The sequence below is a fragment of the Peromyscus eremicus genome, chromosome 19 (assembly GCF_949786415.1).
Source record: "Peromyscus eremicus chromosome 19, PerEre_H2_v1, whole genome shotgun sequence".
Classification (NCBI taxonomy): Eukaryota; Metazoa; Chordata; class Mammalia; order Rodentia; family Cricetidae; genus Peromyscus; species Peromyscus eremicus.
Genome location: NC_081435.1, coordinates 68103157 through 68128227, shown reverse-complemented (window position 1 = coordinate 68128227; position 25071 = coordinate 68103157). Strand labels below are relative to the sequence as shown.

Here is a 25071-nt window from a genome sequence, read left to right as displayed (position 1 = left end):
GTTTTAAACTTTGATGTATACATGTCAGCCCCATGAATATTGAACTGCACATTACCATTGGGTTGGGTCTCCTGTATGCTGGCAGTTTTTCACTCTGAAAATCCAGAGCATTGCACTCTGGTGGAGAATCCCCAGGTCCATAAGTCTTTCCTTTAATTTCCCTTCAAGATTGAAGACTACTTAGCCAGGCTGGGTGTCAGAATGTGTTGAGTTGTCTACCTTTCTTCCAACCACTGTGAAAGGCACTCACTCTTTGTAGAGATTGGAGACACAGGACCCTAGTGACCTTTTTTCAACGTCATAATCATGAGCCATGAAAGGGAACTCCTAGTGCTCATGAAGATTTGTGTCCTTTCACAAGTGTAACTTGTGGCTATTTTTTTTTTTTTAAGTTTTGGATATAAACATTATTATGTTCAGTGAAAATATTAGCTTATTGTAGCCAGAATAAAATAGTTCAGACATCATGACGTCATTTAACACATTAGAACTTAAAAGCAGTGCAAAAACAGGACAAAATGAAAGTGTTTAATGTGGAAAGCTGGGGACATTTGGTTATTCACCCACCGTACAAGCACCACCACCTGGACTATTATAAATCAGCATCTTGTCTTTACCCAAGCTCACTGCCTTCTTGTTCTCCATGTATTACTGGATGGTCTCTCCGCCTCATCCAGGAACCTGCCTGCTTGCTTTTTCCTTCATCCTGACCAGCTGAGTTCCTGCAGCACTGATGCTCACTCTGGTACATGCCACACTCTGGGGCTGCTGGGACCTTCTCATTGCTAGAAACCTGCCTGTTCAGCTCAAATGCCTGCAGCTTCATTTCCGAGATTCCCAAATAAGCTCTGTTTTGATCTATCTGCCCTATCCAGCATGTTCTCCCTGACTCATAAGCATCCAGTAACAGTGGATGTGACTGCATTGTATGGTACTCCTGTGGACTGAAGCAACGCTGCTTTCATTTTTGTCTAGATCTTTTTATATTCCTCTCAGAATTCTCAGTAGTTTTACTGCTGTTGTAATTCACCTGAGGTAGTTTATCCCTAAAGGCTGAACAAAGCTGAGTTCAGGCAGTTGTAGTTCTGTGCCCCTTTAGTACTAACCTGCTCCGCAGGTCGTACTATGTTGCTATGTTCTAGGACAGTTCTGAACTTGTTACTGGCTCTGCATAGCTCTCCAGTTGAGTCTTCTGTGTGAGCCTCTCTCTCCACTCAGAAAAAGAGTGTTCTAGTTTGAGTATGGCATGTTTCCCACAAGCACTCGTATTGAACTCTTGGGCCATAGCTGTTGGTGGTAGTTTGAGCTATCTGAAGAGGAAGTAGGCTACTGGGAGTAAGTCCACTCAGGTGTCTTCTCCCTGTCTCTTTCCTGTCTACCATGGTAAAGAAGATCGTCTGGGACATGGTGCCATTGTCATTTTCTGCCCAAACTCATTGAGACCAAGCAGCCCATGGACTGAACCCTCAGAAACCCTGAGCTGAAATAAATCTTGGCTTTTAAGTTATCTGTCATGTTTTGTAGTTGTTATTGTCATTACAGCTACTCTAATAGAAAAGTGGTGCTAGAGAAGTAGGGCCATGTCTATAACTACCAGGTCATGTGGTTCCCAAGCCTTCCAGACTAGTTTAAAGAGGAGTATATATAATATACTGAGCGAGTATATATAATATATATAATCCAGCGAGTATATATAATAATTTTCTTTTTTATTGATAGGAGTTCATAGCTGAGGTTATCTTGAGTATTATTAGAGTTTCTGAAGTTGAACTTTTGAAAAATGTTGGAACTATTAAGATTTTGTGAACTCTTTGATACGGACTAAATGGATATAAGAGATGGCCGTGAGCTTTTGGGGTTAGGGGAAGAATGTTATGGTTTTAATTTAAAATGTTCCCCACAGCCTTGTGTATTAAATGCCTGGTCTTAGCTGATGGTATATTTTGAGAAGTTCTGGGAACTTTAGGGGGTAAGATCTTGGTGAAGGAACTAGGTTGTTGTGAGTAGCTTGTCCCTGTCATCTCCTTGCAGTCTCCTTCTCTTCCTGTCCCACCATGAAGTGAAACTACACACTCTCCCTCCACCATGATGTCCAGGCCAAGCTCGTGAGGTCAAACACCCATGGAGTAAACCTTCTGACACTGTGAGACAAATCTTCCATTTAAATAGTTCCTGTTACATATTTTGGCCATAGATACACAAACGTAACTAACACAGTTGGCCATGTCTACATCCAGCCAGTATGGTGACCTTATGGACTCAAGGCTGGATGAGAAACAGTTACTGGGTCTGGTGGAGGGAAGGAGGAAACTGTGTGGTTGTCTACAAGTGGGCATGTAGGACAGTTGGGCTGAAAACCCTTGAAGTTCAAGCAGACTCTTACTTCCTATGGATTGGCAAGGCTACATTCAGCATTCAGATACTTGCCTATTGGTACATAAAACTACAACAGGAAACTGAAGATTCTTCCTGGAAGTTATACCACATCTCTGATTTAGAAAATGCTGAAGTGTCCAGGCCAGTGGTACACACTTTTAATCCAGCACTCAAGAGACAGTGGCAGGGAGTTTGAGGCTAGCCTGGTCTACATAGTGAGTTCCAAGCCAGGGCTATGAAGTGAGACCCTATCTTCCCACAAAAAAAGAAAGTAAGTAGAAAATATTGACATGGTCTGTGAAGATCAGGATTAGTTGAACTGTTGGTGATATTCAAGAAGCTCCAGAATAGAATTCCATGTTGGTAAAGGGAGAAGCTAGAGAAATGTGCTCCACCCTTTGTCTCCCTGGCCTGCAGTATACATGTCAATGTCCCCTCGCCACTGTCCCACTGTGTCTTAGAGGCCATGCTGGCCAGCATTGAACTGAGTATCCTAGGAAACCAATACAGTGTGTCAAAGTAGGATTTGTGTGTGTGCACATGCCGTGAGTGTGCACGTGCATGCGTGTGTGTTGATAGGGAGTCTAGTCAGCACAGTTCAACAGTCCTAAGTCATTTGGAGATCTTGGGGTGACACAGTATGTAGTTAAGATCTGTGTGACTTATAAATTGCTGTCTTCTTAGCCCTCAAGAAGATTTTGAGACAGAAAGAGGGCACACATAACTGCTTTATGAAAGGAAAAAGGCTACTGTTCTTTTTCCCAGAAAGAGCTAACGCTGTTTTTGCTATTGCAGCATTCCGGAGCTCCTCCCCAATTCCATATGATCACATGTTGAGAAGGAATTTCCTGGTCATAAACATTGGAAGCCTAGACCAGAGGTTTCCAAAGCAATTCTCATTTGTAGTTCAAAAATATACTATTTTACATATTCACTTTATTGCCTTCCAAAAGAAATGTAAGTTTTGTTGAAGTACATAGAAAACTTTAAAATATTAGGAATTCACCATCAAAAGACATTTTATTGATTTGAAGACTTTTAAGAGCTTAAAGAAATTATAACAAAGAAACTGCTAACCTTATCCTTAACTCTTTTGACTTGTATGGAAATCTGACAGTGATTAAAGGTGGAATGTTAAGTAATATGTAAAAAGATATGTAACACATATTTTAAATCTGAACATGAAAACAATGAGCTTCATCGTGATTTTTAAAGTGTAGTATTGATGTGGAGTGCAGATCCCAGAGCCTCAGGAAAGGCATCCAAATAGCCTGTTGTTTGGCATATTGAACTTCGCTGCTGTTAGCTTGACAGATGATAGCGATGTTTCCCAGTCACCACGGCACTATTGTAAAAGCATTTCTTATTGGATAAAGTGCTCAGAATATTGCACCCCGGAGCTTTATTTAGGGAAATGATTCAATTGATGTTTTCTGTTTAACCCCAGTGTTGACCTACCACAACATTCATGTTAATAAGCAGTGTTAGCATTTAAGAGACTAGTTTTATACAGTCCTATCAACACTATATTCTTATAATCCTATTTATTCATGGCTCTCACAGTTATTCTACCTGATAACTTGTAAGACAGAGGGCCCTACATTTTGGGCATCACACTGTCATATGATAATCCCCATCAGTTCATGGAACTGTTTCATCTTATTCTGAGGACGAATGTGGTTGGAGTGACCCGTTTTGAGTTTGTAAGCCAGTTGCTGTTCTTTGTAATATAAGCCGCCATGGTTTTCATTTTCCTGAATGAAAGGAGGATCTTTTCTATACCAGCACTTTTACATAGATGAGCTTTTAATCTACACATCATGGAGTTCTTGAGGATTAATTTTGAATTCATAAAGGTCCTAATAGACACAATAAGTACTTGCAGTGATGTGTCATTGGTCTCATGCTTATGTCTACTTGAAGGCCTAAAAGTGATAGTGATGTCAGAGAATAAACAACTGACTTGTATGTATGAGGTAGGATCTATTTATGCCCTGGTCATTGTTTCCTGTGATAAGTGATCAATATTTCATTTTCTCTGAGAAGGAAGTTCTCCTTACCTGTCATTTGTGTCTACAGGCTCAGCATAGCAAACTAAAGCTGAACAAATGTTAAATATGTCATAGAAGTTCCTTTACAGAATGAAAATCTAGCTTTTTCATTGTTTAACTGCATGTCCACTGCAGTGCAGGAAGCCAGCACTGAACTCAAGTCACAGGAATCACAAGAGAACATAAGCTTGGGCTCAGTGCAGAAGTCATCAACAGAAGTGATCAAGGCATAGCATGACCTCTGCTGATTATGGACCAAAAGATTGATTGGCTGTGATTTTTAATGACTGCTTATTCCTGTAAACTAGCTGTTTATTAGTAGCATCCTTTCCATTATATAGTTACATCTCTCAATCAGTGAGCCCTATGTTTAATTATTATCTCAAGATACAGCTATCTTTGCCTTGCTCAACTATTTATGTGTAAGAATCAGCTAGAATTAATGACAAATCACAAGTAGAATATTTTAAAATAAGGAACAATATGTCCTTAATAGCATTGCATTTGGATTTACAGAAGAGCTAATGTATGTGGAGTGTTGGATTTTTTAATTCATTTTATTGTGTGTGCCTATTGAAGCAAGACTAATTGTGGTGTTTTGTCGATATATTTGTGAGGAGCAAATCATTGTCAGTGACACAAAGCCTTCACTCTGTGACCTTCAAGACCAATAGAGAATAAATACTGCATAGCCTGTCTGTGAATATTGATTAGCACTTTTTCTAGATGATCAAATTGCATTTTAAGTTAATAATTCTATTAAATTATAACAATGATTGTAATAATCACAATCAAAAATGATGAGATGTCAGTGATTAAATTATGATTTATAAAGTACATGGTAAAATATGTACTCTAAGGGTACAGCTGGCAGCTGTGTATGCATAATTGCTAATAGGATAGAGGAAATTTCTGTCAAGCGTTTCAAGAATAGCAGCACAGAAATTTCTGGATAATGGAATTATAGAGAAAGGGATTGATAAAATCTTGCCCTGTGTTTTATTTTCTTCCGTATGGTGTTTGTCTGGGACATACTCGCCTCTACTGGTTACTTTGCTTGGGAAATGTGACTGTGCAGATGAGGTGCCTGTGACAGCTGTTCAGTAGTTGCTAAGTGGCCTGTAGAGAAAATTCCACTCAGACTCTCACTGGTGGTGTTTTGTTTTGTTTTTTAACATTCTCATTTTAATTATTCTTGCCTCTGAGTTATTATCAATAGTCACATTATGTATTAGAAATTTCAGAAAGCTCAGTAGTCATAAAAATAGTCATTCGAAATATACGAAGCCTTTTTACTTCTAGATTATCATTTTACATCTCAGAGAAAAATATCCCAGAGGTTATTTCTTGTTATAATGCCAAGCAGCAATTAATTCCATTTAATATAGATACACACAAGGAGTATTTGATAACCTACCCCTAAGTTTTTATTTCATTACCTACAAAATTGCCTTATAAAATAGACTCAAATGATAGCATTGGATACATGGTATCATTAGAAAGTGCTGGTTGAGGAATGCATTCTTTGGTTGCCACTGCATCCATGACAACATCTAAAAGAAACAGGGAAAGAGGCTGCAGTTGCCACTCAATAGGAAAGCATTTGCCTAGCACAGACATGGTCTTCTGTTCCTTCCCAGCTAGGAGAGCAGTCGGTAGGAAGACATCCACCTTCCACTCCTCCCCTGAACCCAACAGGCTCACAAAGTAAGCAACCTTAGAGTAACGCTTCTCTGGTTTCTTGAGCAGCCTTCTCTTTTAATTCACATTTGGGTTAGCCATATAGATAAAGATATTCTAAATTTCTGTACATCTCTAAAAAGAGACATCAACACCACAGTGCTAAGGTTGGTCCTTTACTTTCTGGTCTCTGTGATAGATCACCAGCTCTTCTGCAAAGCAACCAGAAGGATTTCTTGCTTTCTTGTAGAGCTGTGAAGAGCATTCCAGGAAGCAGCTGGCCAGGCCTGGCAAAACAGGAGCTTAGGGCCTTAGCTCTTACCCCAGTACCTACAGCTACTCATGGTGAAACCTGCATCTCCAATGCACCTTTATTCCCCATTTCAGCCACACCTCAGTATCAAAGGGACTGAGTATTTGAGGACCATGCTCTCTGGGGCTTTCACCTAGTTCTGCAGGAAAGTATTATGGAAAAACCCACATGGAGGTCTAAATGTTGGTGATGGGCAGTGACCCTGGTGTCCTTTACATAGGAGAATTAGAAGTCAAACACCAGATATCAAATACTATGGAGAAGAGAGCCCCTTAAACCACTACTGTAAAGTGATTATAGAAAGGGACAAGGCACTTTGGAAACAGTCTGAACAGTCACTTGGTAGTTTGCACAAGTGGGCACACAGTGTGACTTCAAGTCACACTCAGGCAAATATGAGCAAACGACACACTACAGCCAGGCTTTTCCAGATGCCCTTTGTTTTTTACCTAAAGTCTTCTTCTTGTTTAATCTGAGCATCATTTTCTCTTAGACTCTTGTTGGTTGGGGCAGTTTCTCACTTCCCTTGTTTTAGTGACGCTTTTGGAGGTGATTGGCTGGGTGATTTGACTGTCTCTCAGTTTGGGTCTGTTGGTATTATTCTCCAGAGTAGATGGAGTTAGGAGCTTGGAAGGGAGAGCATGTTGCATCACATCACATCACATCACATCACATCACATCACATCACATCACATCACAGTCCACAGAAGCAGCACTTCTGACGCTGACTCTGATCACTTGGCCCAGGTGTGTTTCTCAGGTATCTCCACTGAGGGTTACCCTTTCGTTTCTTCATTTAACACTGTATTCTTGGTCAGCCAGGTGTGGTAGCATTCAGGAGGCAGAGGCAGGGGGATCTCTGTGAGTTTGAGGCCAGCTTAGTGAGCTCCAGGACAGTCAGGGTTATGTAGAGAGACACGGTCTCTAAAAATCACAACAAAAACTATTCTTGGTCAGGAAGCTCCCATGCACAACCTATATCAAAAGGGGTATTATATTCCCCTCCTTGAGGATGAAGTCCTGTATAAATTACACTTTTGCATGCCATTTACTTCTCACAATGAATTCATGCATACTTGTTTTATACTTGGGGTTTTAATCCCCTCTAGTATGCCTTTTTGTATTTAAGCATTGCCTTGTTTTCTGTGCATACAGAGATGCTACAGGCACATCTTATATATACTTCTGCATATATTTTTGCTCCATTCTTAGAAGCAGTCATTTCTCCAAGGATCCAAGTTGAAACCGGAAAAGGACAACAGCTCCTGAAACTTACATACGTAGCAATGCTACGTCATTATGATAATGTTATCTGTTAATGCTATGTTATTATGAGCATGCTGTTTTTTCAGAGCATGCTGACATGCTCTCTTAAAGCATCCTTTTCTGAAGGATGTGTATTTTGTTTTGTTTCATTTTATTTTGTTGGTGTGGGGCATATATTCTTTTACTGCGACTCATCCTCAGTCCCCAAAGTACATATCTTTAATTGTTTGAAGCTGTAGGAAGAAGAGAGACTCTAACTGCCAATGCCACTGAAAGTTTCTTTGCTTTTATTTCTATATGTAATGCCATCAGATACAAGTCCTAGAAAGAATACCTCAGATCTATTTCGAATGCACAGAGAGAATTCACCGAAGATCTCCTTCACAGTGCAGTTCTTCAGTAACTGTTCGTGGCTTCAAAGCTCAGGCTGGAGCTGGAGAGCTGCTGAGGGTGAGGTAGCTGCCCTGGGAGTTGGCACCTGAATTTACCCATTAGGAGTGACAGAGAACACCACAGTCTGAATTCACAGCAGTTCTCCTGCAAGGCTATTTCCCCCGTCACTTGTTTACCTTTGTGTTCTCAAGAGAATCTTGCCCAATACCAAGCAGGTTGCACTGGACAAGAATTGAAAGTATCTGTCTTGTGGAAAACTTAACTCTGATTTGCTTGGCTGGATGTAGGTATGTGATCCTCAGGGTGATTAAACCTTTTGCATAGAATGCTGGGCTAGGTAAACTGATTTTTGTTATAAGCTGCTAACTCAAAAGGAGCTGTGAAGCCAAGCATAAACTAAATAATAAACAGATGTGAGTCACCAAATATAGAAAGCCTGGTCCTGACTGCAGTGGGGCACTGTGAGATGATAGGGTATTCACGGAAAGATGCAATTTACGGGTCACAGTGTAATAGTAACCTTTCACAGTAAATTGAAAATTAACCTTGGCATATAAGATCATTTGCAACTTATGGAGTCATTGTCTTGGATAGGAAGAGGCACTGTGGTCAGGTGCCAGGCTCTCCTCTTAACATCTCCATGTCTTCTTCAGTACTATAGTTTGAGCAAGCTGCTGATGCTCAATTATAGTACTAGATCACTGGGAGCTGTTCTTCATTCCCTTCTCATAACCTGGAGACTTGGAGTAAGAGTTTTGATCCCAGCTTTCCTGTGACACACCATTGAACATTTTGTGCACCATCTTAACCAGTCAAGAACAGCCGATACTAAAAGGATGGGTACATGTTGCTGTTGCTTTATGGCAAACAGCCAAGACTAGGCATAGAAAGCCATTTGATTTTCATAGACACATCTTTCTGCAACCATGCAGGTCTTCATGCAGTGTTCTAACCCTTGTGTCCCTGCCCACAATAAAGATGACAAGGCTGCAAAGATACAGTGACTTGGTGGCCTTGTCAGAGGCACCTTTAGAAGATAAATCCTTTGCTGATTCGTCACAAACAGGGAATCACAAAGCAAAAGAATTTCTCAGTGGCGATTTCTCATAGTACTTGACAAGCACAGGTGTTCCGTTACAGTATGTATGATTTATCTTAAGGGCGAGGCACAGAGAGCTTACTAAGACTAGCAACGTCAACTGATCAGAGTGTACTGATCAGTTCCATGTTGAGAAGGGGACAGGAGGACTCGAGTCAATGAAGAAAATCTCAGCGTGTATCCAGAACAGAAGAGTTGAGTGCAGTACTTGAGATGGGGCCTGCCCAGTTCAGAGTGCAGGAGGACAAGGTCAAGGGCTCGGGTTTGCTCTGTTGATGTTCTGTCATCTCTTCTTTTACAGCCTAGCCTGCTGAGTGCATTTACAGTCTGGTCATAGTTCCACTCCGTTTGTCCTAGGCTAACCCCACTAGTTTTAAACCATCCAAACACTGTGAAGAGATAGTCACTTTCCCTAGTGCACTGCATATAATCTGTGACTGCTCACTTGCAACTGCCTGAGTGTGTGTGTCTGTCATCCTAAACAACCTCACACTTGTGCAGCTCACCGCTTTAGCAGATGTCATGTAAGAGCATGGAGAGCCCTGGAGAGACTGCGTGAAGAGTGCGGTGTGGCTGCAGCCTGCCTGTCCATGTCTGTCATACCCCAACTGGGCACTGCACCCCACATTCTCTTCTGTCTTAAGGAACACCCAAGTCGTTCTGCCATAGTGCCCCTGGCACTTATACATGTTCCTGCTGTGTGCCTTGGGAGGTCTTAGCATTAAAGGTAAAGAAACAGCTCTCCATCCTAGCCTCTGAAAAAAACATTTTTTTGAAAGTGTTCTGCCATTGGGTTTATGGGAAATGACCTAGAAGTCCTGCTTTTAAAGTGATTCCTGGTCTTCTCAAAGAAAAAAACAAAATGGCCTCTGTGCCAAAGGACCGAGGATCAAACCCCCATGTCTGGTAACCACATGTGCATCCTACTGGGGACCCTCCGACTGTGAAGGCTTCATCTTCACCAGATGCTGAGGGGTAGCCTCAAGCATTGCCATTGTACAAAGAAACAGATGTTGAGGCTGCCACCATTGCAGAAATTCTAGATCTCTGACTAGAAGTCTTATCGTGTTCTCTCTAAGGGGATGAGCATAGACAGGACACTACGACTGAATTCATGACACCTGGAACAAGACAAGAGTTAAGTGTTCTTGTTATTTCTTGAGTTCCCAAAGCCCAAGATAAAATCTAGATGTTCAAGCGGTATTCAAACTGAAAACACAGAGTCTCACTCTTCCCCAAGAGAGGCTCATGCTGGGCAAGAACTGTGTGTGCTTCCTGGCCTCTGGGAAAGCTGCATCTGGGGACAGAGCAAGGGAAGGCCCCACCTGGAACCCACTGAGGGAAGCTGTGGCCTTGCTGGGCTGGGCTGGCATTCCTTTAGGCTCTGAGAGGGTTGGGTGCTATTTTATGTAACTGTGATGAGATTGCTCTAAAGAGAACCTCTTTCCAGAAAAAGTCATAAAGACTTCATGTATTAACCTAAAATTGATTATGCCACTAATGATTTTTAAATTTTATAATAAATAACTGTAAATAAAAATAGCTCCTATGTTTGAGAACCTACATAAGCCAGGAATTTATTTACATCATTTCAGCCTTAGGGCAGTTTGCAAGTGTCCTTCTCACATTACAGAGGAAAGCAAACCTTGACAAAATAAAGAATTGGACACAGAGCTGCCGGGTGTCACAGCCATACTCAACTCAGAACCCAGGCTGGGCATCTGCTTTGTTATTGTCTCTGTCCTAGCTATCATTAATTGTCAACTTGACACAGACTGCAGTCACCCAAAATTGAGTCTCAAGTGAGTAATTTTCTTTTATCATATTAATGTAAGGGATGGTTGTAGGAAGGCCCAGCCCACGGTGTGAGTGCTGCCATCCTTAAACAGGTGGTCCTGGGCTGCATTAGAACGCTGTCACACATGAGGCTGGAAGTGAGCCAGAAAGTGAGCCAGCGAGCATGTTTCTCCATGGTTCCTGCCCTGACATCCCTCAGCCATGTGATCTGGAAGTCTGAACCGAGTAAACTCCTTCCCCATGAGGTTCCTTTGAGCCAAAATGTTTTCTCACAGCAACAAGATGAAACCAGGGCACTCTTCTTTACATCTGTAGCTGTTATGTAGGTACCCTGATGTTTATTATGAGTTCATTAATCAGGTATCAACTTATCCTTTCTACTAGGAAAAAAAAGATAAAGAGGGTGGAAAAGGCTGCAGAGCCGTTAGCAGTGAATCGGGACAAATCAGGAGACTCAAGTCCTAGATGGGTTCTTAGGGATTCTTTCCTGGAGTCTGAAGCCGTCTGCTCTGGGAATCCAAGCAGAACACACTGCAAAATAGTCTTTATGGTGCATAGTGGTCTTCTTTTAAACAAACAAACAAACAAACAAAAATATCTTGTTCACCTGTTAAAGAACTGTTCAAAAGTGTGTGGCAGAGAGATGAAAGTTACCCACTTGGTCTCTCTGCATCAGCTGTGTCTCAGTGGGCTCTGTGCACACCAGTGTGCTGTGTTTCTTCACACGGTTTTCCCCAGGGGTTGTCCTCACACACACTCTGATCTCCTCAGGTGGCACTGGTGCGGTGGACAGAGAGTGTCGGGCTCACTCTGGTCAGCAGGGACCTTGCTTCCATGCAGCTGAAGACCCCCGGTGGCCAGGTCTTGACTTACTGCATCCTGCAGATGTTCCCCTTCACCTCTGAGAGCAAGCGGATGGGCATCATTGTCAGAGTACGTCATGGCTTCCCAGCTGTGCTCACACACCAGTTTCTCCAGGCACTGTTTCCAGGCTTTAAATCTATACAGAACACCCCCCCCCCAGAAAATTTCAAGGTCAGATATTTACTCAGTACTTTGTGCTTTATTATTGTTTTGTTTAAAAAAAAGAAGAAGAAGAAAAGAAAAGAAAAAACTCAGTAATATCTGAACTGAGAAGCTTGTGTGGCTGCAGTTGATAAAGCCATTCTTCCTACAACCACTGAAGCAGAACAAGTAGAGGGCAGTAGTAATATTTTAATGAAAATTGCTTTGTTTTGTCCTCAACAGAAATCATATAACATGCCAAAGAATTTAATGATTTATGACCACAAAGTTACTAATACAAACCTTTTTTCTGGTTACCTTAACCAGTACCAAAATTATATTTTGTAATTTCATTTGCTAAATAGTGAAATTGTCACACTTGGGGAAGTGGAAAGCATCGATACTTAGACTACAGACCAGATCTGTGCCAAGAACTGAAGTGCAGCATCTTAGGTGTTTGCCTCTCACTGCGCTGGTGTTTAAGAATGGTTTCTGCAAAGAAAGCCCATGATACGTTCTCTAAGACCTGCTTCCTCCAGAGCATCTCTTTAAGCCAGTGGTGATTTACAGGGAGCAGTGCAGCCCAACTGTCTTCTGTGTCTGTTCTTACCCTACTCCAGGACGAATCCACAGCAGAAATCACATTCTACATGAAAGGTGCTGATGTCGCAATGTCCACCATTGTCCAGTACAATGACTGGCTGGAAGAGGAGGTAAGCAACCTGTTCTCAGCATTGTACAAAATGTCTTCATGAAATTTAGTAAGCCAGTGACAGAAAAGTGGTCCCTTTTCCACACTTGTACCATTGGAGTGAATCATGTCATCACCATTTAAGTCAGGCATAGACAGGTGGCCAGGGATGGTAATATTTTTCTACTAAATTTTCTAAATATTTATAGTTCCTTCCAGGTCCATATAAATAAAGGCTAAAACCCTGGTTAGTTACAAAAACTCTGCTTCCTACAGAAATAATTGCTATTTTGTTTAGTATATGAAGTGTGAAGTTATGTAAAAGTAGGTCTAAAATAGCTTTGGATACATAACCAATTAGGTGTGTATGAATATGTATTTTTTAACAATATTGCAAGGAGACTTTAATTTTTATTTTAATCTAATGCTAATTTGTTCTCTTAAAAAAAGAACAGAAAATAAGGTACAAACATAAGCAACCCTATATTGCTATTTCTAAACTATAGTTAGCCTCATGAGGTTATAATATTTATTGTTAAAGTTGAATATTGGTCAGTAATTAGATTTCAAAGTAAAACTAGGGTTGCTAGGATGTAGCCAGGTCTCTCTCTCTCTCTTGTGTACACATTACTGCAGGTGCCTTGGTCTCTTGTTCCACTGTCAGACAGCAGAGATGATCTGTCAGCACAACAGCCACACCCGATATTCAGATGGTCCTGGCAATATGAATCAATATCTCCTTCAGGGCACTTTGATTTAATCAGAGACATGAATAAATTAAACTCCCTGAAGACCTAGTAAAATGCCATAAAAATTACTTTTGGTCATAATGACGTGCAATTAATTGTAAAATACTTGTTTAATTTATTTAGCTTTATGAGGTCAAATCAATAAATGTCTTGCAACAGACAGATAATGTCAGATTGTTGTTCAGAAAGATAACTTCATTAAAAATCCTATGCACATTTGTTGTTGAAATTGTATTTTCTTGCCATAGATAAATCTTTTGCCTCTTCACCACCAGTATATTATGTACGTTCTGTTGTAGCCTGAGAAAGCCTTTCACTTTATCAGCAAAGTTCCTGGGTGTGTTCAGAAACATGCATGTTGATTCGGGTTCCTTAGAGCCTGACTCCTACCTGCAGTATAGCAAGGACCCCTTTGTTTGGAATCACTGTTTACAAGTATAGGTGACATGTCTAGCAGTGGGATTGATGCCACTGGAGCAAGTTAGATTTTGAAATGAATCACTGGCTACCTTCAAACAGATGTGCCTAGACCACAGCCAGCATTGGACCCCAAATCCTCTTTCTTTACCTTAGCCCCAGCTAAAACTTTTCTACTTTTAGTAGGGGAAAACAGTATTCTATCATAATTATTATGCACTATAAATGGGATTAGCATCTTTTCACACACCTATTGAATGTATTTCCATTTCCCATTTATTATATAAATAGGATGATGACTCGTCCAAGACCCTGTCTTTCCTTGTCCAGTTAGGACCTGAGCCCCAAGCTTGGTGCATAGGATGTTGACCCATGTGATCAGCCCTGTGCATGCTTGTGGTGCTCTATCTCTGCCAGACATTGGCATGCGACTTTACACCAGGGGATAATGTCCTTCCAGAATAGCCCTGTTGAAGCAATTTCTATGATGAAACTGAAACAGACAGCTTGATGCTTTGCCCAAGAACACAGGCAGCTGGGGCCACCCGTTTTAGATCTGTGTCATGTCTCTTCCTCACCGCCCCCCATGGGGCAGTTATGCTGGAGACCTCTTGTGGGGTGAGGTACAGTGACAGAGAGAACTTGAAGACACATTCTGCTTATTTCCTCTACTTTCCCTGGGCTTTGCCTGTACTTCTCACTCAGCTGTGCTGTGGTCTATGGCCCCTGAAGTTCCTGTGCTTCCATGTAGTAGACCTGCAGCACTGCCCAGGAGGGTCCTGAGGGGTCCCCAAGGACCAGTGCTGTCTGTCGGGACCTCCGGGAGCCACAGGTGAGAGCCACTTCTCTTGCAGTGTGGAAACATGGCACGTGAAGGACTGCGGACTCTTGTGGTGGCCAAGAGGACTCTGACAGAGGAGCAGTACCAGGACTTTGAAGTGAGTTACTCAGTCCTTGCCACTCAAGCCTCTTCCTTCTTCTGAGAACTTGGTTTTCTCACTGAAGTGCAACCTTCGGTGCGGTTATGAGGTCTGTGTTTCTGAAGTGGGGGGCACAGGCTGCCTTAGTGATCGGGGCCCTGCAGCGTCCACAAAGGCCAGCAGCTCCATGTTCTCAGCAGAGGCGGAGTGTGCCTCGCGGGTACTTCAGACCTTGGAGCTGTCTGGATTCTGGAATATTTGCACAGATGACAGGTTACATTATCCAAAGCCCCCTAAATCCAAAATGCTCCAGAAGCTGAAGCTTTCTTTAGCATGATGTCATTGCTCACAATGTATCTGACTTTTGATAATTCAGTTTCCATATTAGGGAAAGTTCAACTAGAGTTAATAGATTTTCACGTAGCAAATAATTACAAATAATCAGAGCACTTACACAGAGCATTTATACAGCGTATTACCTCTGACCCCAAGAGCCGATTCGCTCCACACTGAGAGAGCATTTACACACATGTTCTCCTGTCCCCTGTGCCCTCAGAGCTGATAGAGTGCAACTGTGTAAGTCATACACAGGAAGCATGCATGTACTTGTATGCCTGTTCCTTCTGTCTTCAGAGCCGATACAGTCAAGCCAAATTGAGCATCCATGACCGGACCCTGAAAGTAGCTGCAGTTGTGGAAAGCCTAGAGAGGGAGATGGAGCTATTGTGCCTCACTGGGGTGGAGGACCAACTGCAAGCTGATGTGAGGCCCACACTCGAGATGCTGCGGAATGCAGGAATCAAGGTACAGTCCGCAACCTCTGACTGCCAAAACTGCTTTCTAACTGAGTCAAACTAATGTTTTCTTTGAAATACTGTGCTCCATGGGAGGAGGAGGGTACAAAAGATAGCTTCTTCCTCATTATCTTAGTCATCTAGCTCCAGAAGTCTCCACAATGCCCTACTCCAGACTTCTCTCCGACTCTGTCTCTTTCCTCACTCAAGACAGCATAGCCCTTCTGAATCAGGGCTCTGACCCTGCCCCTCCCCATGACATATGGACTTCCTGGGGATAGTCTTAGGACCCACCAGCTTCTGGCCAGTATGTACAGCCTGGGGTTCACACTCGCCTTGCTGCACATCAGAATTGAACAGAAACCTTCCTGGAGTAGCCCATGTACTCCCCATACCCAGATCACCCAATAAGCATCTGTGGTCCTGGGTGCATTCAGGTGTCCAGACCACATTGTAAGTGGCACTAGTTAGGGAGGAAGTTAGTGTAGGAGAAGCCCAGCTTTGAGTAGGCTTCGAGTTGTTGCTGAATCCTTACATGTTGACTCATCACATGCTGCTCTAGAGCTGGGGTAGACAGAAACCAGTTGTTAGGTAAGGTCATTCAGAAGCTGTTCTCTGTTCAGCTGGCTATGCTTCTGAAGCAGTGTGTCTATTGCTGCAGAGTTAGGAGAGGCCTGCAGCGGTCAGCTGCTTCTGCAGTTCTGCCCAGCCACAAGTGCAGTGCTGGCACCCTTCCTGCAGGGACTGCAGATTCAGGTGCAGAAGTGCTGTTCTCCCTGTACTGCTTGACACCACAGGAGTTCTTCCCTGGCCCCTTGTGCCCACTACATTACTCTCAGGAAGCTGCCTTCTCTCCCAGGACCTCCCTTTGCCCACACAGTGTCCAGCTTCCCAGCTGCTCCATTGTGTAAATTGGCAGTAGGAACACAGTGTTTGCAGGAATCCAGCTGACGTCCCTGTCACGAGTTGTGAGGGTCAGTCCCTTTCCCAGTAGACCTGGCTTCCAGGGTGGCGTTTCTCTGGAGACCTCCTCCCCACCTGCTGTGCCGCAGTCCCCTTCCTCACTCATCTCTTCATGTCTAAATCCAGCCTTCACAGTAGAGTGTTAGTGTGGGGAGCTGCTTTCGTAAGGTTAGGGTTAGGGGTTAGAAGTGGCTGAGTGTTTTAAGGAACCTATGATCTAGTTTATGACTGTGCACGCTGGATTATCAATACTAAGGTAGTAAAGCTCCTTGGTACAGAACTTGAGGTATTTGTAGTAATTCTGTGCTGTAGTGCGTACGACCTGTGTCTGGAAGCCTTGCCCTCTCAGCTCCTCTCCATGTACCACCTGACTGGCCTGCTCTGAAGAAGGGAGTGTCGTGTCCTCAGCCACATCTCACTATGCTTCCTGAGTGACAGGTTGCTCAGCAGCGGCCGTGCACACTGTGGTCACTCGGTTTGTCACAGTGATAGTTCCTAATGAAAGGGTGCTGATGAAAGAGAACAGCCAGGGCTGGTTACACCCCTGGAGTAATCCTTAGGCCATGCAGGGTTTTCTGTCCCCTGCTCCCACAAATGTATCTTTCCACATGATAAAAATTCTTAGAGACTCTGACAATGACAGCATTAGTAATGCAAGGACTGTTTGCTGTGCTGCATAAATACCTGTTTCTTTACTCCTTTACAGTCGGGTCTTCTAAAGCTTTTCCACTCATGAGCCCTCTGCCTGAGAGATTTTGTTACATGACCCTAAGTATATACAGAATAATCTTACAAACCAAACGTTTACTGATTATAAACCATAAAGAAACATATTTTAAAACAGTTCTTTATATGATTTTACCATTCACTAAAGACAAAAGCCAATTTACATACTAATGAGATTAATGTCTTTTATTTTAGTATAAAAATTAGGTCTTAGCTGAATATTTGATACAGCAGTTTGTGTGGAGCATCATCTTCAACAGTTTTCAGAGTTGACCACTATTTTACTTTAAGGTGTGAATGCCATCTTGCATAAATACATAGTGAGGGGAAGGAGCAGAGGTTTGTTTAGGACCACTTCAGAAATTAGGAATTCTGTCCCAATTCCAAGCCAAAATGGGTTGAACTTTTTTTTTTTAATGAAACTCACATCAGCAACTCAAACAGAGATTTTTAAGGTTAAACATTGTAACACAATACAATCCAGACATTTACATACTGAGGAGTGACAGTATTGTTTTCACAATTAAACCATTATGTTTTGGGAACACAAAGAAAGTTTGTACAGTAAACCGCTGCAGTTCATAACATTCAGTAGTCTGGAGTCCTGAGCCCCAGTACTTCAGGCTGCTCCTAGGTGTTGCATGGCGGAGGGTGTGCACATGTTGTGCTCAGAACCCAGGCTGCAGTGCAGTCTTGTGGGGCATCCAGGCAAGTGCTGCCCAGAGCACTGTGGGCTCCTCAGACATTTGCTTTAAATTATGTTTTGGTCATTGCATATTCAGAAACCTTTTTATTGCCTTTTTTTTTTTTTTTTTTTTTTTTTTTTGGTTTTTCGAGACAGGGTTTCTCTGTGTAGCTTTGCGCCTTTCCTGGAACTCACTTGGTAGCCCAGGCTGGCCTCCAACTCACAGAGATCCGCCTGGCTCTGCCTCCCAAGTGCTGGGATTAAAGGCATGCGCCACCACCGCCCGGCCACTTTATTGCCATTTTTTAACAGCAATCCTCCCAAGTAGTTAGTTACGTGACCACGTACGAAATCCTGACCCTCAGTTTAAGCAGCAGGAGTCCGAGTATATGTTTTCACAGTGTGTTTCCATGTGTGTGCAGTTTGTTAATGCTGAAGTAACAGTTTGACACTTCATTTGATACAAGTACATGTTGGCTTGTCTGTGGTCCCTTGGCCTGTTTGAACGTCGCCTCCCAGCTGAAGAACTATAGTGATGTGAAGGTCTGTGTGGTCCTCTGGCTCTATGTACTGCCTCTTCATATCTTAAGGCTTCTGCACAGTCTCAGCTGTGTGTCTGTGCACCACTCTGACTTGTTCTTCCTAAACAAATCAGCACTTTTTTATTGTGGTGCAAAACACACAACCATAGTTGCCTTTTAGCACTTGTAGGTGTGGCAGGCTTTCTCAGACCACCAGCCCCCAAATCATGCCACAGAGACTCATTATTAGTTATGAGTGCTCAGCCTTAGCTTACACTTGTCCCACTAGCTCTTAGAACTTAATTTAACCTGTTTCTCTTCATCTACATTTTGCCTTGGAGCTTTTTACCTTTCTTTCTGTATGTCTTGCTTTTCCTCCTTCTTCTGTGTCTGGCTGGCAGCTGCCTGCCTGGCTGGCCCTGGACATCTCCCTCTCTTTCTCCCTCATTCTCTTCTCTCTGGAGCCTAGATTCCTCCTCCTACTCATTCTCTCTACCCACCAGCCCCGCCTATCCCTCCTCTGCATAGCTATTGGCTGTTCAGTTTTTTATTAGACCAATCAGATGGTGCTATAGGCAGACAAAGCAACATATCTTTACATCGTTAAACAAATGCAGCATAAACAAATGCACCACATCTTTAAATTGTTCAGGTAATATTCTACAGCAGTAGGTACACAGTTGAGTTCATGAAATAAACTCACAATTTTCCACAGCCATTGCTGTTCCCATCTCTATAACTCTGCATCTCCCCAGCCTGAAACTTCCCCACTGAAGTTCTCACTCCTCATCCTATGAATATGGCTTCTCTGGACTCCTCATATATGTGGGATTATGCAATATTTGTCCTTTGTATCTAGCTGATGTCATTCAGCAAAATGACCTTCAGGACCCTGTGTCAGAACTTTCTCTGTTTAAGGATCAGGGAAGTGACCACGTTTCATTTCTCCGTTTGACTCGGTATACTCTTGGCTTGCTTTACCTCAGCCTTATTGTGAAAATCCTGTGAGTGTGGTATACAGACATCTGTGCACAGAAATACTTTAAGGAAATGAAATCATGTTATTGAAGTTCACAAGCTTAAATTGTTTCATAGATTTGGATGCTAACAGGCGATAAACTGGAGACAGCTACCTGCATTGCCAAAAGCTCTCACTTGGTGTCCAGAACTCAAGACATTCATATTTTCAGGCCAGTAAGTACAGTTCTAAATCACTGTGAATTGTTCAATGGCTTTTGTTCATCTGTTTGGTTTTTGTTGTTGTTGTTGTTTTGAGGGGTTTGGGGTTTGGTTTGCTTTGGGGTTTTTCCAAGTTTCTCTATATAGCTCTGGCTGTCTTGGAATTCACTCTGTAGACTAGGCTGGCCTTGAACTCACAGAAATCCACCTGCCTCTGCTTCCCAAGTGCTACGATTAAATGTGTGTGCCACCATACCCAGCTAAATTGTTGAGTGTTTATCTTACCGTTAAAATGTAATTGCTAAATATCTTTTAAAAATCAATGTTGGAGATGTCTTTTTACTCCATAAACACATGCTGAATGGCTTTGAAATGCATCTTGATGGTAAACAAGCTGTAAGTTGTAAAGCATTTTTCTCCTATACATTTCATATTGCTGTTGCTACAGTCATGCTACTCAAAATTTCGGAAAACTGTATGCTGCTTTTTGAACATCCATCCCTATTAGCTGTACAGCAGTTCCTCCTGGAAGACAAGTGCAGACAGAAAGCAGAAGACCAGTCTGCCACCATTTCAGAGTAAAAGCTCTTCTGTAAATAGTGCAAAGAAGATGATAGAAGGATCCGAATTTATGACTTTACTGTACATACTAGTTACGATGAGTTTAATTCAAACAAGAAATAGATGTTCCTTGAGTCATGATTGATGGTGGGCAAGCAGACACCATGTGTCTGTGGCTGTCTGAATAAAGTGCTTGCACCTACAGAAATGGTTATTTCAGTATCATTTACATGTAAATGTATTTTATTTTGAAACATCAGAATCTCAAATTATGCCCTGCAGACTACTATTTGCAATTAAATTATTAATGTTTCTGATAAAACTTCCGATCAATTTTTGTTGACTTTTCAGAGTTATGGCACCACAAATTAAAAATTTCACAATAAAACCTACCTACTTAAAGCTGACTTGGAGATTAATTTGGAGTATGTGAAACTTCATTTATTTCACTCCTATATCATGTCTTTGATGCCCCCTAAAATCTTCACAGAAAGCACATGCAAAGCCAGTGCATTGATTTCTGGCATATTTTCATTCTAAAATTAGTACTTCAAGATTATGGCCAGATTTTACCCTTTTAGACTGCTTATTTCTTTAAACACTAAGCAAAAATGGATGAGATAAGTTGAATCTCATGGCAAAAAGGACAGAAGTGACTTCGTGAAATTACTTTGCATTATTCCACATATTATAAAGAAACGTGTTTAAAGAAACCCCAGTCTATATAATTAAGTTTCTTACCTGGTGTGTGAGAAAGGGAATTCTGACTTAAAATTCTCTAGGGCTATGTTTGTGATGCTATAAGCCAATGATCTTCAACACTGCTCACAATACTCACCTACCCCACCACCGGTTTAATATATCATCTTATAGAAAGTGCTGAAAATCCTTGGTCATTACATTCTTATAAGAATGTTTTTACATCAGCAATAGCCCTTGTATGCCATCATGACCACAAATCAGAAAACAGTCCCTGTTAGAGGTGTAGGTGCACAATTTGTAAGGACCTTGTTACAGGACTTCTGTTCATAGGTTAAGCACCTTTAGGTTCTAAATACAATATCTAAAGGATCCTACTGTGAGTCCCTGAAAATGTCTTACTGGTTTATTGCCTGCATTTTTAATTCATGGTGCTTTTTTTTTTTCCTCCAATGAAGGTCACCAATCGGGGAGAGGCCCATTTGGAGCTGAATGCATTTAGAAGGAAGCACGATTGTGCTCTAGTCATATCTGGGGACTCTCTGGAGGTGAGATGAGTGTGGGTATATATGTGTCTGTCTCCTGTACTAACCATGTACTGCCTGTGTATCTGTCTCTCTGTCTCCAGAGGTCAGACTAGTCTGTAACAGTGTATGTCTTGCTTCTGAGATAGGACTGTCAGTAATGTACCATGTTCTATCTGTCCATCTGTCTTTTAAGACTGATCTCTGAGTAAGTGTGTCTGTCTGTCCTCCCAGGCCATTGAGCCAGAATTTCCTGAATAACACATATTCCTCAGAAGCCCAGCCCCCCTCTCTTGTCATGGCAGTTGTGGGGTTTTTGTTTTGTTTCATTTTGTTTTTCCTGTGTAGCATCAAGACTTCTGAATGGTCAGTCCTAAGAGCATGCTGGCCATGTCTGCCTGATCCTCTGTCCTTTCCTGTTTAGACACTGCTTGAGTTCAGCAGATCAAGGCCCTGGCCTGATTTTTGGTCCCCTGCTCATTGTTAATAGCATCAGCCTCCAGTAGTCATGACAGTTCAGCCTACAGTATTTATTATGTGTTTGTCCAAACCAGTGTTTCCAGGGGTGTGTTTATGGGACACATGGCTACCTGTGTAGAGGTGGTAGGCCTCCAGTTAACCTCTGGCGTTCATCCTTCAGGACACTTCAGAGTGTAGGGGCCTAAAGCGAACTGCAGGAAAAACCCAGGTGGGAGAGGCTACTGGGCCAGTTGTTATTTGTACTTAACTATTATATGTGTGGTTTTTACCTTCCTGGACACATGGTTGAGGTAGCCACTTCCTCCTGTTCTCCCTACTTCTGGTTCTCCTGCCCTAACACACTTAGGATTATGGGCCTCACATTGTGACATCACACAACACTGGTGTGTTTCCAAATCCCAGTATCTGTAGAGCCACACTGCAGTTCTGTTAAGGTTTGGTAAGGTTTGATCCTTGCTGCAATAAGGATTTCAGTCAGTGCTTGCTGACAACTCCCAGCATAGCTGAATTGTGACTTGGGTTGTATCAATGTCTAATGATCATGAGATGATAGTCAGTTTGTTTGTTTGTTTTATTTTAATATGTTCCAAATAGTCTTTTCTATTTGTAAAAGTAGAAAAAAAATTATTTTCTTACTTTCTGATATGTTCCAAAACATCTTGTAAGCAGCTAACCAAAAGCACACCCTTTCTGTGAGATTAAGGTTATATAAACAAGAAATCCAAACCAAAAGAAAAATAAGACACAGAAGTTGAGACAGTTATAGTGTGTGAAAATGAGTGCTGGGAGGCTCCCAAGGCAATCCTCAACTTGACTTTAGACATCTTCTTCCCCTGAACAGAGTGCAGACAGAATGCAGTGGCACAGGCCCTTCTTAGGCAGGCAGGTAGAGGTGGGTTGACAAGAATCCTGGCTAAATTGGAAAAGGAAGTTTTCCACAGCTCCTAGCAGAGCATACACCTGCCACCCTCCATGAAGCTGGCAGTTAGGTCTTTGGTCTTTCGGGACATAAGCACCCTCCTTTTGTTGGTAGCCTTCTGGGCCATATAACTGAAGACCTGCTCTTCCAGTGCCTGTCCTTCATGATGGGAAAAATCTTAGAGTTCCTGGAGAGTGAAAAAGATTCCACCCCTTAGACAGTACTGTGAGATTTGGGGTTTCTCAAGCAAGGTAGGGAAATAAGAACTGGAACTGTCACTTTGGGAAGGCCTTGAATATCTGTTATCATGGATCAAAAACCAAGATCTCCATCAGCCACATGCCTGGGAAGCACTGAAACCAAAATAGGAGTATAGGCTAGAGGGAAGGTGTTTGTATACTGGCTCCAGAGAACACACATCTTTTGGACATATTAGCCTGGCAACTCTTCAGAATGTCCTGTGGCCCCTGACCCTTGCCTCTGCCTGCACCATTCTCCACCCACAATGCACTACCTTTAGGAGACCTTGCACTCTTCCTGCTAGGGACCTGGCCACCCCCGTCCATCTTCTCATCTTGCCCTCCTGCACAACTGAGCAGGTTATGATATAGTTTTGAGGGCATAGTCCCAGATGAGATCCAGAAATCCAAGTCTGCTTACTTGCAGAAGTCTTAGGCTTTCCCACAATTCTGCTTACCTGCTGCTTGAGCCCAGGGTTGTGTGGTGACAGTAGAGTCACAACACTGTCTCCCAGGTCTGCCTGAGGTACTACGAGCATGAACTTGTGGAGCTGGCCTGCCAATGCCCTGCTGTGGTCTGCTGCCGCTGCTCGCCCACCCAGAAGGCCCACATCGTGACCCTGTTGCGCCAGCATACCAGAAAGCGCACCTGTGCCATTGGTGAGCCCAGCACTTCAACCATGCCATAGGTGGGCGGTGGGGCAGTGTGCCGCCTCCCTGTCAACAGTGAAATGTGACAAGCGGCCAGCTTTTCAACATTTACAGGCAAAAGTGTGTTGTCTCTAAAACTGACTTCATCTACATTACAGGAATTTACAGTAGTATAAAAAAGAAAATGAAGCATATAATAGAAAGATGTTTTATTTAATCTCCAACTCTTGGTGCTTCTCAGGTGATGGAGGAAATGATGTGAGCATGATCCAGGCAGCGGACTGTGGGATTGGGATTGAAGGGAAGGTAGGTTTGTGCTTTGTCACACACAGACAGCACATATGCTCCTGTTCAATGCCAAGCCCCAACATAGGAGAGGTCAACAGTCAGTCTGTCCTTTTGGTCCTCAGGCCCAGCCATAGGTTGTTGGTAAACAGCAAGAAATTAGCATCTTTCAGCATCCTTCTTATGCTGGGAGTGTCCTTAGGAACTCTTTCAGGTCCTCTGTGCTTGTGACCCAGGTCCAGTGTCACTAATTCCCCTGCATACCTTTCTTGGGCCTCCGCTAACCCTCAGCTCCTCTCCCCTGCTGCATGTGCTCCCTTCTCTGTGTCGGTGACCCTTTTTCCTGCCAACTAAGCGAGGTTGAGGCTTGTGTTTGTGCCAACCTTGATTGCTCCTTGTATAGTCACCCAAATATAAATACACACAGTAAGACTAGAAAATTGCACAACTTGATTTGGGTTTTTTCTTTGGCTGCTCTGTTCTACTCTCCCTCATGGTAGCTTTGAAAAATCCGAGGTGGATTGTTTTTCCAGATGTGAGGTAACAAAGGTTTGGGGAATTGTCTCGGAGAGGCCTGGGACCATGTGATGAGGTAGGGTGTCCCCATAGCCAGTGCTGTCTCTCCCTTCTTATTTTCTGGGTTGCTGATAGACCAAAGCCTCTCCTTCTTCTGAGCAGAGCTGACATCTGTGCACACGCACAGGTTCTAGTACGGGCCCCTCTACCTCCCACCCTCTCTGGTGCAGATGGATGGAGGCATGCTGGGTGAAGCTGTCACTGCCCCTAGTACTCTTGAGTTCAGACGTACACTAAAACTCAGCTTTGGGTGCAGTCCTCAGTAGGTGGTGTTTCTCAGAGGTTCTTTGTGGTTCTTCAGGAGGGGAAGCAGGCTTCACTGGCAGCGGACTTCTCCATCACACAGTTCAGACACATCGGCAGGCTCCTCATGGTGCATGGGCGGAACAGCTACAAGCGGTCTGCAGCACTCGGCCAGTTTGTCATGCACAGGGGCCTCATCATCTCCACTATGCAGGTAGCAAACCAACACCAGCTTACCACACAGGCAATGGCTGTTCCACTGTCATGGG

General features: G+C 42.9%; 1 protein-coding gene across 1 annotated transcript in view; it reads left to right on the top strand.

Annotated features, from left to right (window-relative positions):
* Positions 1-25071, top strand: part of Atp9b (ATPase phospholipid transporting 9B (putative)) — a 220255-nt gene that overhangs the window by 177468 nt on the left and 17716 nt on the right. Inside the window, 9 exon segments of the mRNA XM_059246365.1 lie at positions 11747-11908; positions 12601-12693; positions 14692-14775; positions 15391-15561; positions 19542-19640; positions 21344-21433; positions 23563-23707; positions 23940-24004; positions 24861-25016. Of these exon segments, the coding sequence (XP_059102348.1) occupies positions 11747-11908; positions 12601-12693; positions 14692-14775; positions 15391-15561; positions 19542-19640; positions 21344-21433; positions 23563-23707; positions 23940-24004; positions 24861-25016 (1065 nt within the window).